The following is a 13,321-nucleotide window of genomic DNA, read 5'->3' as shown; positions in this document are numbered from 1 at the left end:
TAAAACGTTCTGCTTGAAATAGTTTCCGTAGTTTTAAAAGGTGGGGAACTCTGAGTATTTTTTTTTTATTTCTGAGCAAATTTAGATCGGGATTATCCACCACCCAAAGTGAAAAAACTGTTTTTTTAACAGCCGAACATTAAATCGTAACACTAACCCGATGAATTCAGTAACACTAGTAACCGTTTCGTAGCCAATCAGCACTCAGAAAGTTGCCAGAGAGTTGCGTATGATTGGCGGAAATGGTAGGCGGTTCTGTGGTATCACCGTGAAATAATTCCGGGTTGTCCTCCTTGAGTGAAGGTTCACAGCGGTGACTCTGTGACGGTCTCTGATTGTTAATTGTTTTTGCACTATGTCGGGCCGTGTTCTTGTTGGAGTAAAGCGTGTCATTGACTATGCAGTTAAGGTAAACAGTCTTTTACTTTTCCACCTGATATAATTTCCCTTTAACAGTATTTTTAAGTGCTTTAGTCATTGACTCTGAAAGCTAATGTTAGCCTACCAATGTCTATTAATTTTACTATGTGTGTTTACTATGACCTGCTGCAAAGATTATATGCTCAAATTGCAAGACTGGAGAATAGTTTACATTGATTATAGACGCAGACATGCTCCCTGTCATGTTCATGTCTTACAGTTGTGTAATCTGTACCTGACTGCATAGTTTGTTTTCCCAGGAAGCAATTTTTGAGTATTATTATTCTATTAAAATATAAGTTTTTTTTTTTTTTTCATTTGTTATTCTCTGTGAGTTGGAGCACAGGAGAACCAAAAAACATGAACAGCCACATGAAGTCTATGCAACAGTAATAATTCTCCTGTTCCAGCTGCCCCCAGCTGGATCTCTGCTGTGTAGTTGCAGGTGCATCGGTACTAGATCTGTGCAGAAGATCACACAACAGAAGCAGTTTAGAAAATGTACTTTAGTTTAACTTTGTGTTTTACAAAGTAATACAATGAACTGCTAGATTACATCAGTTAAAGTCATTGGTATATTGATCTTTGATCATATAATGAAAATCTCATTCATGCTGTGAACTGACAAACAGGCAGAAAACTGTCTGCAGTTTTGTTTTCTTTGAAAGATTTTTCCTGTTTCAGGTCAGTCTGTTTCCAATCCTGTTTGGTGGGACAGTACTTCACTTGTGAACATGAATTACTGATCTCAGCAACACCAAAAGTTTTGGTCTTAATACAAATGTGAACTGTAAAAAATGACTGCAATTGGTACTTTGTTTATAGATAGATGGATAGTTTATTATTTATCAGAGCGAAGTTATTGTATCCTTGCATATAGCATACATTTCTGCAAGACCACCCATCCATCCATTATCTTTGCAGACACAGCAGCCTAAGCAAAGAAACTCAGACTTCCCTCTCCCCGGCCACTTAGCCCAGCTCCTGTGGGGGGAATCTTAAAGTGTTCTCAGGCCAACCAAGAACTATTATGCGTTGAGCTTGTCCTGGGTCTTCTTCTGGGTTTCCTCTTGGCGCCTGGAACACCTTACCTGGGAGACATCCTAACCAGATGTCTGAGCCACCTTAACAGGCTCCTCTTGATATGAAGGATCAGCAGCCCTACTCTGAGATCTTAAAATATAGAAGTGCTCCACATCTCAACATGTTAATTTTTTTTCTCTGCAACATTCATCTAAAAATAAATAAATGTTCATTTTAATAGTTGAGGAGGCGAAACTATTCGTAGTGATATTGAATTGTTGTAGCAATACTTGATTAAACTAGTATCACCGAAGTTGCAAATGTGATTTTAATTTTTTTTTCCTCTTTGTCTGAGAGAATGAAATGTGTGCTTTCTCGATCAGATTTGGTGGATTACTCCTACAGTGTGGAAGCTCTTCAATGTCTCTCTCCTGTTATGTTTCTCTTCAGATTCGCGTAAAGGCAGACAACACTGGCGTTGTGACGGATGGCGTGAAACACTCAATGAATCCCTTCTGTGAGATCGCTGTGGAGGAGGCCGTCAAACTGAAGGAGAAGAAGCTTGTTAAGGAGGTTGTGGCTGTCAGCTGTGGGCCACAGCAATCACAGGTGGGAGAGATGTGGTTAAATTTTGCCCTTGCTTTTCTAAACAATCAATGAATTTGGTGGGGGTTTATTTACTTACATTTTGGTCAAATTCTTTTTTGTTCAAAAACTGTGCCATTTTTTGAAGTTTAGGCCTTGTCTGGAAAAGAGCTGCCATAATTGAATGTGAAATGGTGAAGATCTCCAACTTTTCACATTTCACCACATTACAACCCCCACTACTTCTCTGTATTTTATTAGGATTTTAAGTGATAGACCAACAGAAAGTTGTGCACATTTCGGAAATCAAAGGGAAATGATGCACGGCTTTGAAAGCGTTTTGCAAATAAACATTTTAAAAATGCCTATTAAGTTCCCTTAGTAAAAACTTTGTAGAACCATATTTTACTGCCATGAGAGGCATGTGTTTTAGGGTTAGTCTAGAAAATGACATTTTTCCCCCATTCTTTTTTGGAAAATGTTTCTGGCTCAGTCAGATTAAAGGAAGAGCTTCTAATAGCAATTTCTTCTTGCCACAGGTTCTCAGTCTGATTAAGATCTGAACTTTGACTGGGCCATTTTAATACATGAATGCGCTTTAATGAACACCTTTTTTTTTAAACTCCAGCTTTATGTGTAGGATTGTATTATCTTTCCATCAACTCTTACCAGTTTCAGTTAATGTCTGAAAAAAGACATTTCCACAGGATGGTGCTGCCATCACCATGCTTCACAATTAACATGGTGTGTGCATTGCTATTTGTCTTTCACACATATAATTTTGTATGCAGGTAAAAAAGTTTAATTTCGTTTCATCTCACCAGAGGACCTTGTTCCACATATTTGCTAGTCCCCATACATGACTTGTGATGAATTAAAAGCAGAGATTCTTATGGCTTTCTTTCAATAATGGCAGTCATTTTGTCACATTTCCATAAAGGGTGGGATTTTTGCACAGTTCTCACTAATACTAGTTTTTTGAGCTTGCTGAATCTAATTGCTAAATTCCTGTGTTTTTGATCAAATGTGTTTAAACAGGGGTTACTTCAAACTGGCAACATAATTAGACTTTTAAGCTTGGATAGTAATAACAAGCAAATGTTAAGTCATCTGGAAGAAATTAGCATAGGCATATTGAAAAGTAATTATGTCTCCTTGGTACAGGAAACCATTCGTACTGCTCTTGCCATGGGAGCTGACCGGGGCATTCATGTGGAAGTGAGTGGGAAAGATTATGAAACCCTAGGACCTCTGCAGGTTTCTAAAATCATGGCTGCTTTGGCCAAGAAGGAGGATGCTCAACTCATCATCCTTGGAAAGCAGGTCAAAGTCGCAAATTAATATCCTACATATTTTTTTATAAATCGCTTTTTTAACATGCATATATAATAGATGGTTTGTCACTTATGTAATCTTTGTTTCTTTCTTAGGCCATTGATGATGACTGTAATCAGACTGGTCAGATGACAGCCGCCTTACTGGACTGGCCTCAGGTAAGTGGCAAATGAAATACATTTTTAACAAATCCGTCTCTCATTTTTATTTGTGAGATTAAAATAATTCAAGTGTTTCGTGTCAGCGCTGAGAAGCCGGTTGGCTTTTTGTTCTCAGAACCTTATCAGGTTGAGCAGAGACTGGCTCTGGTCAGTTAGTGCTACAGTGTTCCCTCTCAGATCAACACAGCTGGTCAAAGGCTGATTAGGTGCAACATTCAGCTTGTTGTCCAATGATGATTTATTTTTTCTTATTAAGTCACAACTTGCTACTTTTATTACCGTAGTGCTTTGACAATAAACAAATCTGATGATTGAATGAGATTATTTACAGCTATTTAGAAATCTGTGTGTGGGAGTAAATGCTTATTTATTTTTTTTTATCACTTTATAGTTTATGCCCCAAAGAAGAGATAAGTAGGTTTGTACAAGTAGCTTTGTAGTTCCACCTATGCACCAGCAGATGGTGTATAGTAACAACCAATTGACAGCTTCAGTTTTCACAGCACCTTTGTGTTGAAAGGCAGGTGTTTCTGTTTTTTGATGGACTAATTTTTAGCAGGGTTGTTTCAGTGAATATGTGCTGTCTTCTCCTTCTCCAGGGTACCTTTGCATCAGAGGTTACACTGGATGGAGATAAAATTAAGGTGGTCCGAGAAATCGATGGTGGGCTGGAAACAATAAAGATCAACACACCAGCAGTGTTGACTGCAGACCTTCGACTCAACACCCCCAGATATGCCACGTTGCCTAATATTATGGTGGGTAGCAGGAAGTTATGGTCATAAAGATGAAAAAAAATACAAACATTGTTTCAACCATTTTCAGTAAAGTTAGATAATGTTGCTGAATGTTCTCTGTATTTCATTTTATAGATCAGTTAAAGTAAAATATGATTATATAAAGTACTCTCTCTGGAGAACTCGCACCACACTGTTCAGATTTTTTTTTGTAAAAACCAGGTGTCATTCTTCTTTTACTTTATAGTTATTCACACTTTGTCTTGGTTTATCAAATTGAATATATAAATTTTCTCTAGTTTAAATCTTTTAATGCTAAGCATCACTTGTTTCTTACCTGTATTATCCAACTTTTCTTTCTTTCAGAAAGCAAAGAAGAAGAAGATTGCTAATGTGAAGCCTGCAGACTTGGGTGTGAACCTTACATCAAGACTGGAGGTGCTGAAGGTTGAGGACCCCCCACAGAGGCAAGCAGGTATGAAGGTGGAGACAGTGGAAGACCTGGTGGGAAAACTAAAGGAAGCAGGAAAGGTATAGAGGCTTCAAGAGGACAGGGGCACACATCCCAACAGTGGTAAGTTTTAGCCTGTTTTTTCAAAGTAACAAGGAATTGGTGAAATATTAATTGCTGTTCCTGTCTTCCTTATTCTCATTGCAGGACTCTGATGAATTAGGACTGTACCACATGCACAGGAACTGAATGAGTTTATGTATCAGTCTTGTCCTTCTTGTTTGCAGCTGTTGTTCCTGAGCATGTGCAGTTGGTACTAACAGAAAAAAATGAATACTGAGACTCACTGTCCTTCAGTCATACGATCTCGAAAATATATTTTTTATCTGTATTTTAGCAAAAATAAGTGGTAAAATTCTAAGGAAACAGACGTTATGCAATGAATTAAACTAGACTAAATGTAAGAACTGTAGGATGCATCTGAAAGCGACTCAACATTAGCTTTTCATAATGTAGCCACACATGCTCAGAAATGGTATTTTGTAAATATGGACCCATACATGTAGATGTCATTTTTTTCAAGATTATTCTCACTGCTGTCACTAATCTGTGCAAGTAATGTATCTATAACTTGTTTTGGGACTGACTGGACAGTGTGTGTCAGCATATTCAGACGGAGATAATAAATCAGAATTTTTACCGCAAGCGCCTCAATTCTCTGTTGATTGTACAGAATATCTCCATGACAATAAAGCAGCCAGTTTTTTTCATATTCAATGTGGTGTTTTTTTTTCTTGTATTCATTTTTAGTTGGAAATCTAACAATGTTCAGTCTTGTAACTTAATCCAATCACAAATTTGATTCTGAAATTTGATGTTTTTTTTTGTTTTTTTTACCAATGTTATATCTCTGATCATAAGCACATCATGTTAAAAAAAAATAAGAATGTTCAAAAATGTCAATGCTTTCACAAAGGATATATTTTTAATTTGGATTTTAAATAGTGAGGTTAATTGAGTTTGTACGTCAGATTTTGTATTTGTGTTTACCACTAGAGGGAGTTGGCGAACCACTGGAGATTGTTGCACAACAATTTAATAGCCCTCAACAAGATATTTAAGACACATAACCACACAGTTCTAATGTTGAGCATCTTTGGGAAATTATCAGTGCAGTAGTTGAGGCCTGCTACATTATTTTGTGTTTTTGGAGAATCTCCACTTAGTGGTCAGGTAGATGAACAGTCAAGAAGTAATGATAGGGGAGAAAACAACTGAATAGATCACAGGGTAAATATATAGGCTATGCATCAGAGGCAGTACCCAAAAATTGTACCCAAGAGTTGCATTGCTTTAACATATTTTTATTCAAGTAAAAGTAAAAAATAGTTGAAGAAATTACTTGAGTAAAAGGGTACAGTACCAACTGCATAATCTGAATAAATATTTGAAATAATGTAATCAGACAGAATTTGAAAGTTATGTTCCAATTCTAGCATTTTAAACAGTAAAATGAAAAAAAACATACACAAATATAATTATAAAATAAATTCAGGCAGAAGAAACATTACAAAATAATTTTTTATATAAAATGTATAAAACTAATATTCACAGTAGGTTTTATATAGCCTATTTGTGTGTGTGTATTTTAGCCCTTGGTAAAGTTTTTCCACTGACAATGTTTACTATTTACCTTTATTTGCCCCCCAAGTGAACAGGCCCAGAAGATAAACATTGGAACAAAGCTGGCAAATAAACAAGAAATCTCACTTTAATATATGTTTCATCCATTTTGGCTGTTCTTTATGCATACAATTGAATCTTCATAATTTTAAATTGAGAAGTTGTTTATTCCAGTAATTTCATCCTAAAAGTTAAACTCCTATATTGATTCACAGCAAGTGTTTATTTCTGATCATTTTGATTATTATTTTTTCTTCATTTTGGCTGAATATGAAGAATAAAGTCAATATAAGTTGGTCCAACTTTTTCCCATCCAGATGAGAAATGCCTAGGTAACAAACAACTAATTTGTAATATCAAATTCTGGTTAACTTTATGACGATTATATGCTCATGGCATCAGTCTTGAAGAAACAGAGTCATAGAAAGCAAATTGCAAAAAAATTGTAGCACAACATGCTCCTGTTATCCCCCTGAAATAAGAGAGAAATAAGGCTCCTGTTTTTTGCATTAAAGGGGCGTGGCTTCGTAACAATCAAGGCTTTGACTCTGCACAGGTGAACTCCTCACAGGGCACAGCTCGAGTTTACAGGAACAGTCGTGCAAGTCAGTCTGAGGCAAGGAGGTTTTTTTGTTTGTTTTTTTTCCCATGTTGGATTTTACAGAAACGTAATTAAGTTTTCTCTACTTTGTTGATGAGCTCCTAGATTCTTCTGTTTACCTGAGATGATGTGGTTGGAAGGGATTCAGAAATTGAGGCCAGTGCTTATGTCTGTTTTGTTTATCCTAACATCTCAAGGTGAGCCTCGGTGTTTTTCAGTTTTTACAGGAAAAAATATTACTGCACTTTATATGTTGTTGTTTTTTTACTGAGGGTTTGTTGAGAAGCAATATTTTAAAAAAAATAATAACAATAAAAAACTTGCAGGGCTTTCTATTGAGTTTAGAGACTGAAAAAAAAATGTAATTCTTGAACTCATCTCTCATCCTGGCAGGTGCTAACTGCCGACTGGTGGTGTCTCCTGTTGGTTCCACCCTGGTGAATGCTTTAGCTGGTACCAACGTGACTCTGGCTGTGTCCTATAGTGGTGCCTCTGATCCAGTGGTTACCTGGTTTAAGGGAACTCTGCCTGTGGGGACGTGGACTATAAACACCAACTTTCCTCCAGACATAGCCAATGACAGCCGGAGTGTGCTCGAAATTGAAAAGGATGGATCTCTTACCTTTAAAGATGTGCCACAGCACTTTACTGGAAGTTATACTGTTGAACTAACAAAGTCTGGGCACGGAACAGTTTCAGTGACATTCAATCTAAATATTTATGGTGAGTTAAGGGAATGTGGGGGATGTTGTGTTAAATATACAGCTGACCTGGCTGCATATGTAACCTTAGTGGAACTTTTCACATTGGTCATATAAAGCTGAATAAAGTCAAGCAAATCTGAGCATTCTGAAGTTTGCAGAGATTCAAAAGGTTTTATAGGACTTGCATCTGTGGGTGGTGGCTCTTAAAGCGCTGACTCCATCCACAGTTGTGCCTCTCCCTAAAACCTTTGGATGGGTTTTATTTCAAAATCCTATCTAATTGGTGACTCTTCTTTGTGTGTTTTTCTCCAATTGTTTTTCATCCTACTTTATTTTCCAGTAATGTACTGGATTCAACTGTCTGCGGAAAGTCATCTTCTTTAGCAACGTCCTTTTGAGGGTTATTCAGTGACTGAGAATCAGAATTTTTGTCTTCAATAATAATAAAAATGGAAAGAAATGAATGCTTGAAATGTGTAATGAAGCTATCCCACATGGACAACTTTTTAGTATAGCTTATTGAGATGCACCTGTAAATAACTAGAGTTCTGATAATATGAATCCAGTTTGCAAAGTTCATTGTATCCATTAACATTTTTGTTTACAGAAATTATCCAGAATGTGACTCTGATCACAGCACCTCAATTTGCCCAAGAGGGAGCTGAGCGGTTCACATTACAATATAACATGCTTCAAGGTGTTGTTGAACAAGAAATATGGCGCTTCAATGGAAGAGACCTGCAAAACAGCACACACTATTTGATGGAGGGAACCAGCCTTGTAATTTTTGGACCTAACCGGACAGACAAGGGATCATATTCTGTGACATTGAGGAACCCCTTCAGCAGCATGACCATGCATAAGAATGTGACTGTTCTTTGTAAGATGAATCCTCTTCTGCTCTGAATGTTTCTTAAAAGCTGTGTGTGCATCCTTCTATGTTTTATTTAAATTTGTTTTGCTGCAGACGGGCCGGATGAGCCCATTGTGGAGGCACTGCCAATTCAACCTTTCTACAAAGCAGGGGACTCTCTGATTTTGTCCTGCCGAGCTGAAGGATTCCCACTGTCAATTCCTCAGTGGATCTTTGGGGGTAAAATTCTTTCAGATTTTCACCAAGGAGTCCTAAATCTGACAAATGTGCAGACCAGTCAAGGAGGCTCTTACACGTGCTCTGTGCTCAATGAGATGACTAAGGAGAAGCGTGAGAAGAATGTGACTTTAAAGGTCTACGGTATGTCAAAAGCACTTCTAATTTTGTTTAAATGTACATTGTTTAAATTGGATCTCTTGGCAGTGGCTTGAAGTATCTGAACATAGAGCTTTTATATGAAGTGTGTGCATGAATATTTACCCCTGTTGTCTGATTAAGACTTATAATCATTTAGGTTGTTTTTTTTCTGGTAACAGACAGGCCGCTGGGTAGTCCAATATGCTCTGTGGTGTCTGTGAACAATTCTGACCTGCAGTATCAGTGCAAGTGGGCAGGAGGAACGCCAGAGGCCCAGTTGTCTTTCCCAGCACTAAGTAATATAAGCAGTGGAGCTGGAACCTTCAGCCTCACTGTTACTTCCTCCGCTAACCTCCGTGACATAACTATCACTTGCTTAGCAGAGCATCCAATTGAACAAAACACCTGCAACATTACCGCAAGTAATATTTTATTGTTATCCCTCTTATGTTTTATTGAATTTATATGAAAATCTGTCTTTCAATCAAAACTGTGCTTTGGCCTCAAGAACAACCCTTACCAAGATTCCGTTTGCTCCACAGAAAGTCCCAGAAATTTTCTTCCAACTGTGAAAACCTCTGTTGATTCAGATGGAAAAATTGCAGTAACCATCCGCTGTGTCAGTGAGGCATCCCCTCAGGCTGTGGTTTCATGGTCGCAGGGAAATGAGTCTGTCATCACTGGGTCAACGTACCAGATCAGCAGTGACACTACACAGCTGAAGATTCGCAGTCACAATATCAGCACTTTCCTGCTTGCGCCAAACTATACCTGTACATGTCGCAATCCACTGGGCAATCAGAGAAAGCTGCTTCAGCTGCAAGGTAAAGTCAAAATCAGACATGGATTGTACCACTTACTAAATTTGGCAAAACGTAGCAATTATTTTGAATGAAAGGTCACTTAATCTGTTCTTGTTGCTTAATTTAGAAAAAGAATTTCTAGATCAAAAGTAGAAAATGGTTGACCCTTCAAGATGAGCAAAAGAATTTAAAGGGTGTTTTATTAAAACAGCATATCAAACCTCTTTGTCTCTACAATGACTTGCATATCACCTCGACATTTTATTTATTTACTTTTCATATATAAAGCACTTTGAACAGCTTTGTTGCTGAAATGTTCTATGCAAATGAGTTCCACAAAAACCCTGAAATATGTTTATTGGACATCAAAAATGTTTTAAGATCTAAGTCTGGTGTTTTATTTTGCAATAATAACTGGTAGGCCTGTAATAAGTCCAAAATGACCTGTAAACTTTTCATAGCTATGTATCGGTCTGAAATTTCTTAAATTGCACTTTACATTTTGAGGTGAGCTGTTCGCTTTATTAGCTTTGGGCAATTTTAACATTTAAAGACACTTATATCAGAGAAAACACAGGCGAGTAGGTGCAGTTAAAGAGACCCAACATAACGGTAGCAGAAAAAGATCAAAATGGTAGCATTAAATCCAACTTCCTGGAGTTGATTTGAGGCAGTTTTTAAAAATTTCTGCACAAGATGCTTTTTATTTTATGACCTTACAAACAGCCAATACTTCTGTTGACATGCAACGGTTTGAGGGATTCTGTTCCATGTACCTCTTTTTGCTCTATGACTTGCATTTCTAGGACAAAAACACACAATGGGCTCTTAGTTGGGAGCTAAGTAATGCCTCAGAGTGCTCTTTCCCTTTAAACAAAGCTCTCCAGTCTTTACATGCCATCAACTCCCCTTCTCTCTATCTGTCAAAATCTCTCTCCAGGACCGACTATCTCAGATTCCAGTTTGTTCCCTAATCAAGATGGAACCATCATCACATTAACCTGGGAAGTCCCACCTACATCTGTGGTTACAGGTAAAGCAGAAATGACTTGAGGAAAGCAACTGAGTAAGCTCTAAGCTGATTTATCGTCACAGAAAGATCTCTTAGGGAAATGTTACTTTCCACCGTTCCTTTTCTTTATTTGTTGCCTAAACAGAAGTGTTTTGGGGAAAATACTGACTAAATGTTGAATATAGAAACTTCTCACAAAATATAGGGGTATAAACACTAAGCTACGTGTGAAGTTTTCAGCTGAGCAAGACTGTATTTTTGGGAAAACATTTAAGAACAGAACTACAAGGAAAAGCATATGTCAGTTTGTTTACAATGTTGAAATTATCAACTAATTTTGTCAATTTAAAAAAGAAATGACTGAAATACGGAGTTGAACAAAATGTAACTTTTTGTTTTCCCAAAGGTTTTGACATCCAAATGAAAGGACCTGATCTTCTGAGCCATGGTGGTGATTATTCTGTTCCCAAGAGAAGTTCAAAAGAATACCGCATCATTCAGCAGAAACCTGGGTATGCTAGGAGTACGGATGTCTTTTTGCTTGATCCTGACATGACATACAGGTTTCGAATCATTCCCAAAGCTCGGCTAACAGATGGAGAGCCATCTGAGGTTCACAGAATTGGCCCAGGTATGGCAACCTGTTTTGTCAAATAATTCAGATTGGTTTGTATCATGCCAACTACTGACGGCTGCCTGACTTGCTGACTTTAGGTGATGGTTTGAGTGGGTCTGCCATTGCTGGCATTGCAGCTGGAATCCCATGCAGCATTCTCACCCTGACCCTATTAATTGGCCTTATTTTCCTAATTTTCTACCACCACAAGAAAAAAAGTAAGTGAAGTTATGAAGAATTCACATTTTTGTATCAATATTCTTGTGTTAAATTTTACTTCCAAATGCAATCTGGTTACAAGCTTTGTACTTCAATAAGTCACAAAAATGGGATTTTCAGCCTCCCACTCCTCCAGTTGAATCACCTGATTTGTCTGTGTATAGCAAACTGGGGGTGGTGAATAACTTTGTTCATATCAGGAACTATGTCTTGCAATGCAATTTACAGAACAAAGTGCATTGATTCATTTTTAGAGTACAACTAAATATAAATGATCTTTGCATGCAATTCTCTGGGAGAATTAGAATGTTTGATGTCTTTAGTTATGTTTGAAAGATTTTAATACTTTTGTTTTTGTTTGTGTAGGCAACAAGACAAGATATCCAGTCTCCAGAGCAGTTGAGTGATTCATTTATTACATGCCTACATAAACATGTGAATCAGATTAGCAAATATTCATGTATTCTAACAATTGGTAGGCTGTAAAATGGGTGGCACACCAAACTTAGATTATTTTCCTGAAAGTTTATCAATTTTCAGTATTCCAGATGCTTGTCAATTCAGGCAATAGGACCTTTCAAACATTTGTTGTTGTTTTTTATTTTTCTTCAGTAAGCTTTAGTAAACATGGACATCCCAAACTGACAATTCTTTAACAGTGTATGTAGCAAGTAAAGATTTTCCTCACCACCCATTCACAATTCTTCCTATAGATATACTAGAGCCTAATGGGCAAAGGGGGAACTAAACCTCCACTACCTTACAAACACAGTGCACATAAACTAAATCCTGAGAAATCATAACTTGGAATGGTGTTAATGTTTTTAGTAATTTTAAATGACTACCTTGTACAAGCCTTGAATTCGATGAGGCTGCAGCTTTATGAAAATAGTTTAGCCACCCTATGATGATTTTATCTAACTGTTTTGGAACTCGCATCTGTTCCCAGAGATAAATATATTTCAGAAGTTTTCATCATCTCTGTTTTCTAGGTGAAAACCACCCAGCCTAAGGCAGCTTCACACAACATTTTGAATGGAGGGCTTAGGCCTCCTCCTGACTACAACAGTTTGCACCAGGTAGATTTTCTACAAAGGAAGAACATATTGAAAATTGTTAATCCTAATCAAATTAACTTTTTTCTATTGTATTCTTTATTCCAGACTCCGTCTGAAAGATCTGTGACGCTACCCATGTTTGTCCCACCTGCCCCAGTCAGAGTTGCAACAACAGTTTAAATGAGTAAATCGATGTGTATATTTTTGCAAAACTAACTTTTATTTATATATATACACAGTATATTACTGAAAAGTTTTATATATTTAATTTTAACTGTAATAACTATTGATATAATAAAAACATTCCTTAGACTTCAGTGCGTGTGTTGGCTAATAATGTAATACCATATAGTCAGTTTTTCTATTCACGTAGTAATTAAAAATTTTTTGCAGATATTTAATGCAGAATTAGACGTTCAAGAAGGTAAAGAGCTGTAAAAGTGGCCAATTATTTAAGAAAGAAGAAAGTTTTTTCTGTCAAAACATCAGATGTTGGTCAACAGCAACTATTTTTGAATAAAAATCTTAAAATGGAAAAAATAACATTTTATTGTTGTCCAGAAACTCTGGAGACAGTTCATCCTCTGGTCAAAATAACTAAGGACTAATGTTTTGCTTTTTTAATTTGTTTTATTTTTAAATGTCTTGGGTTGCACTGAAAAATCTGCATTTGTTGCATTTA

At 36.9% G+C, this 13,321-nt stretch overlaps 2 protein-coding genes across 2 annotated transcripts; both read left to right on the top strand.

Moving 5' to 3' along the window:
- Window positions 1–277: 277 nt before the first annotated feature.
- On the top strand, window positions 278–5,484 carry etfb (electron transfer flavoprotein beta subunit). Its single transcript, XM_005808559.2, has 7 exons — window positions 278–409; window positions 1,894–2,052; window positions 3,193–3,351; window positions 3,459–3,521; window positions 4,124–4,282; window positions 4,628–4,835; window positions 4,920–5,484. Exons 1-6 carry the CDS (start codon window positions 356–358, stop codon window positions 4,796–4,798), a joined length of 765 nt encoding a protein of 254 aa, XP_005808616.1. The 5' UTR covers window positions 278–355; the 3' UTR covers window positions 4,799–4,835; window positions 4,920–5,484.
- A 76-nt stretch (window positions 5,485–5,560) lies between these two features.
- Window positions 5,561–12,955, top strand: vsig10l (V-set and immunoglobulin domain containing 10 like). The gene is made up of 12 exons (XM_023329560.1): window positions 5,561–7,193; window positions 7,390–7,719; window positions 8,308–8,580; window positions 8,668–8,934; window positions 9,111–9,353; window positions 9,474–9,755; window positions 10,675–10,767; window positions 11,153–11,377; window positions 11,461–11,580; window positions 11,948–11,979; window positions 12,574–12,660; window positions 12,745–12,955. The coding sequence occupies exons 1-12, from the start codon at window positions 7,121–7,123 to the stop codon at window positions 12,817–12,819; spliced, it is 2,100 nt and encodes a 699-aa protein (XP_023185328.1). The 5' UTR covers window positions 5,561–7,120; the 3' UTR covers window positions 12,820–12,955.
- The last annotated feature ends 366 nt before the right edge of the window (window positions 12,956–13,321 follow it).

The sequence above is a fragment of the Xiphophorus maculatus genome, chromosome 3 (genome assembly GCF_002775205.1).
Source record: "Xiphophorus maculatus strain JP 163 A chromosome 3, X_maculatus-5.0-male, whole genome shotgun sequence".
Taxonomy (NCBI): Eukaryota; Metazoa; Chordata; class Actinopteri; order Cyprinodontiformes; family Poeciliidae; genus Xiphophorus; species Xiphophorus maculatus.
Note: the sequence above shows the minus strand (reverse complement) of the source record. Positions and strands in the feature narration are given on the sequence as shown.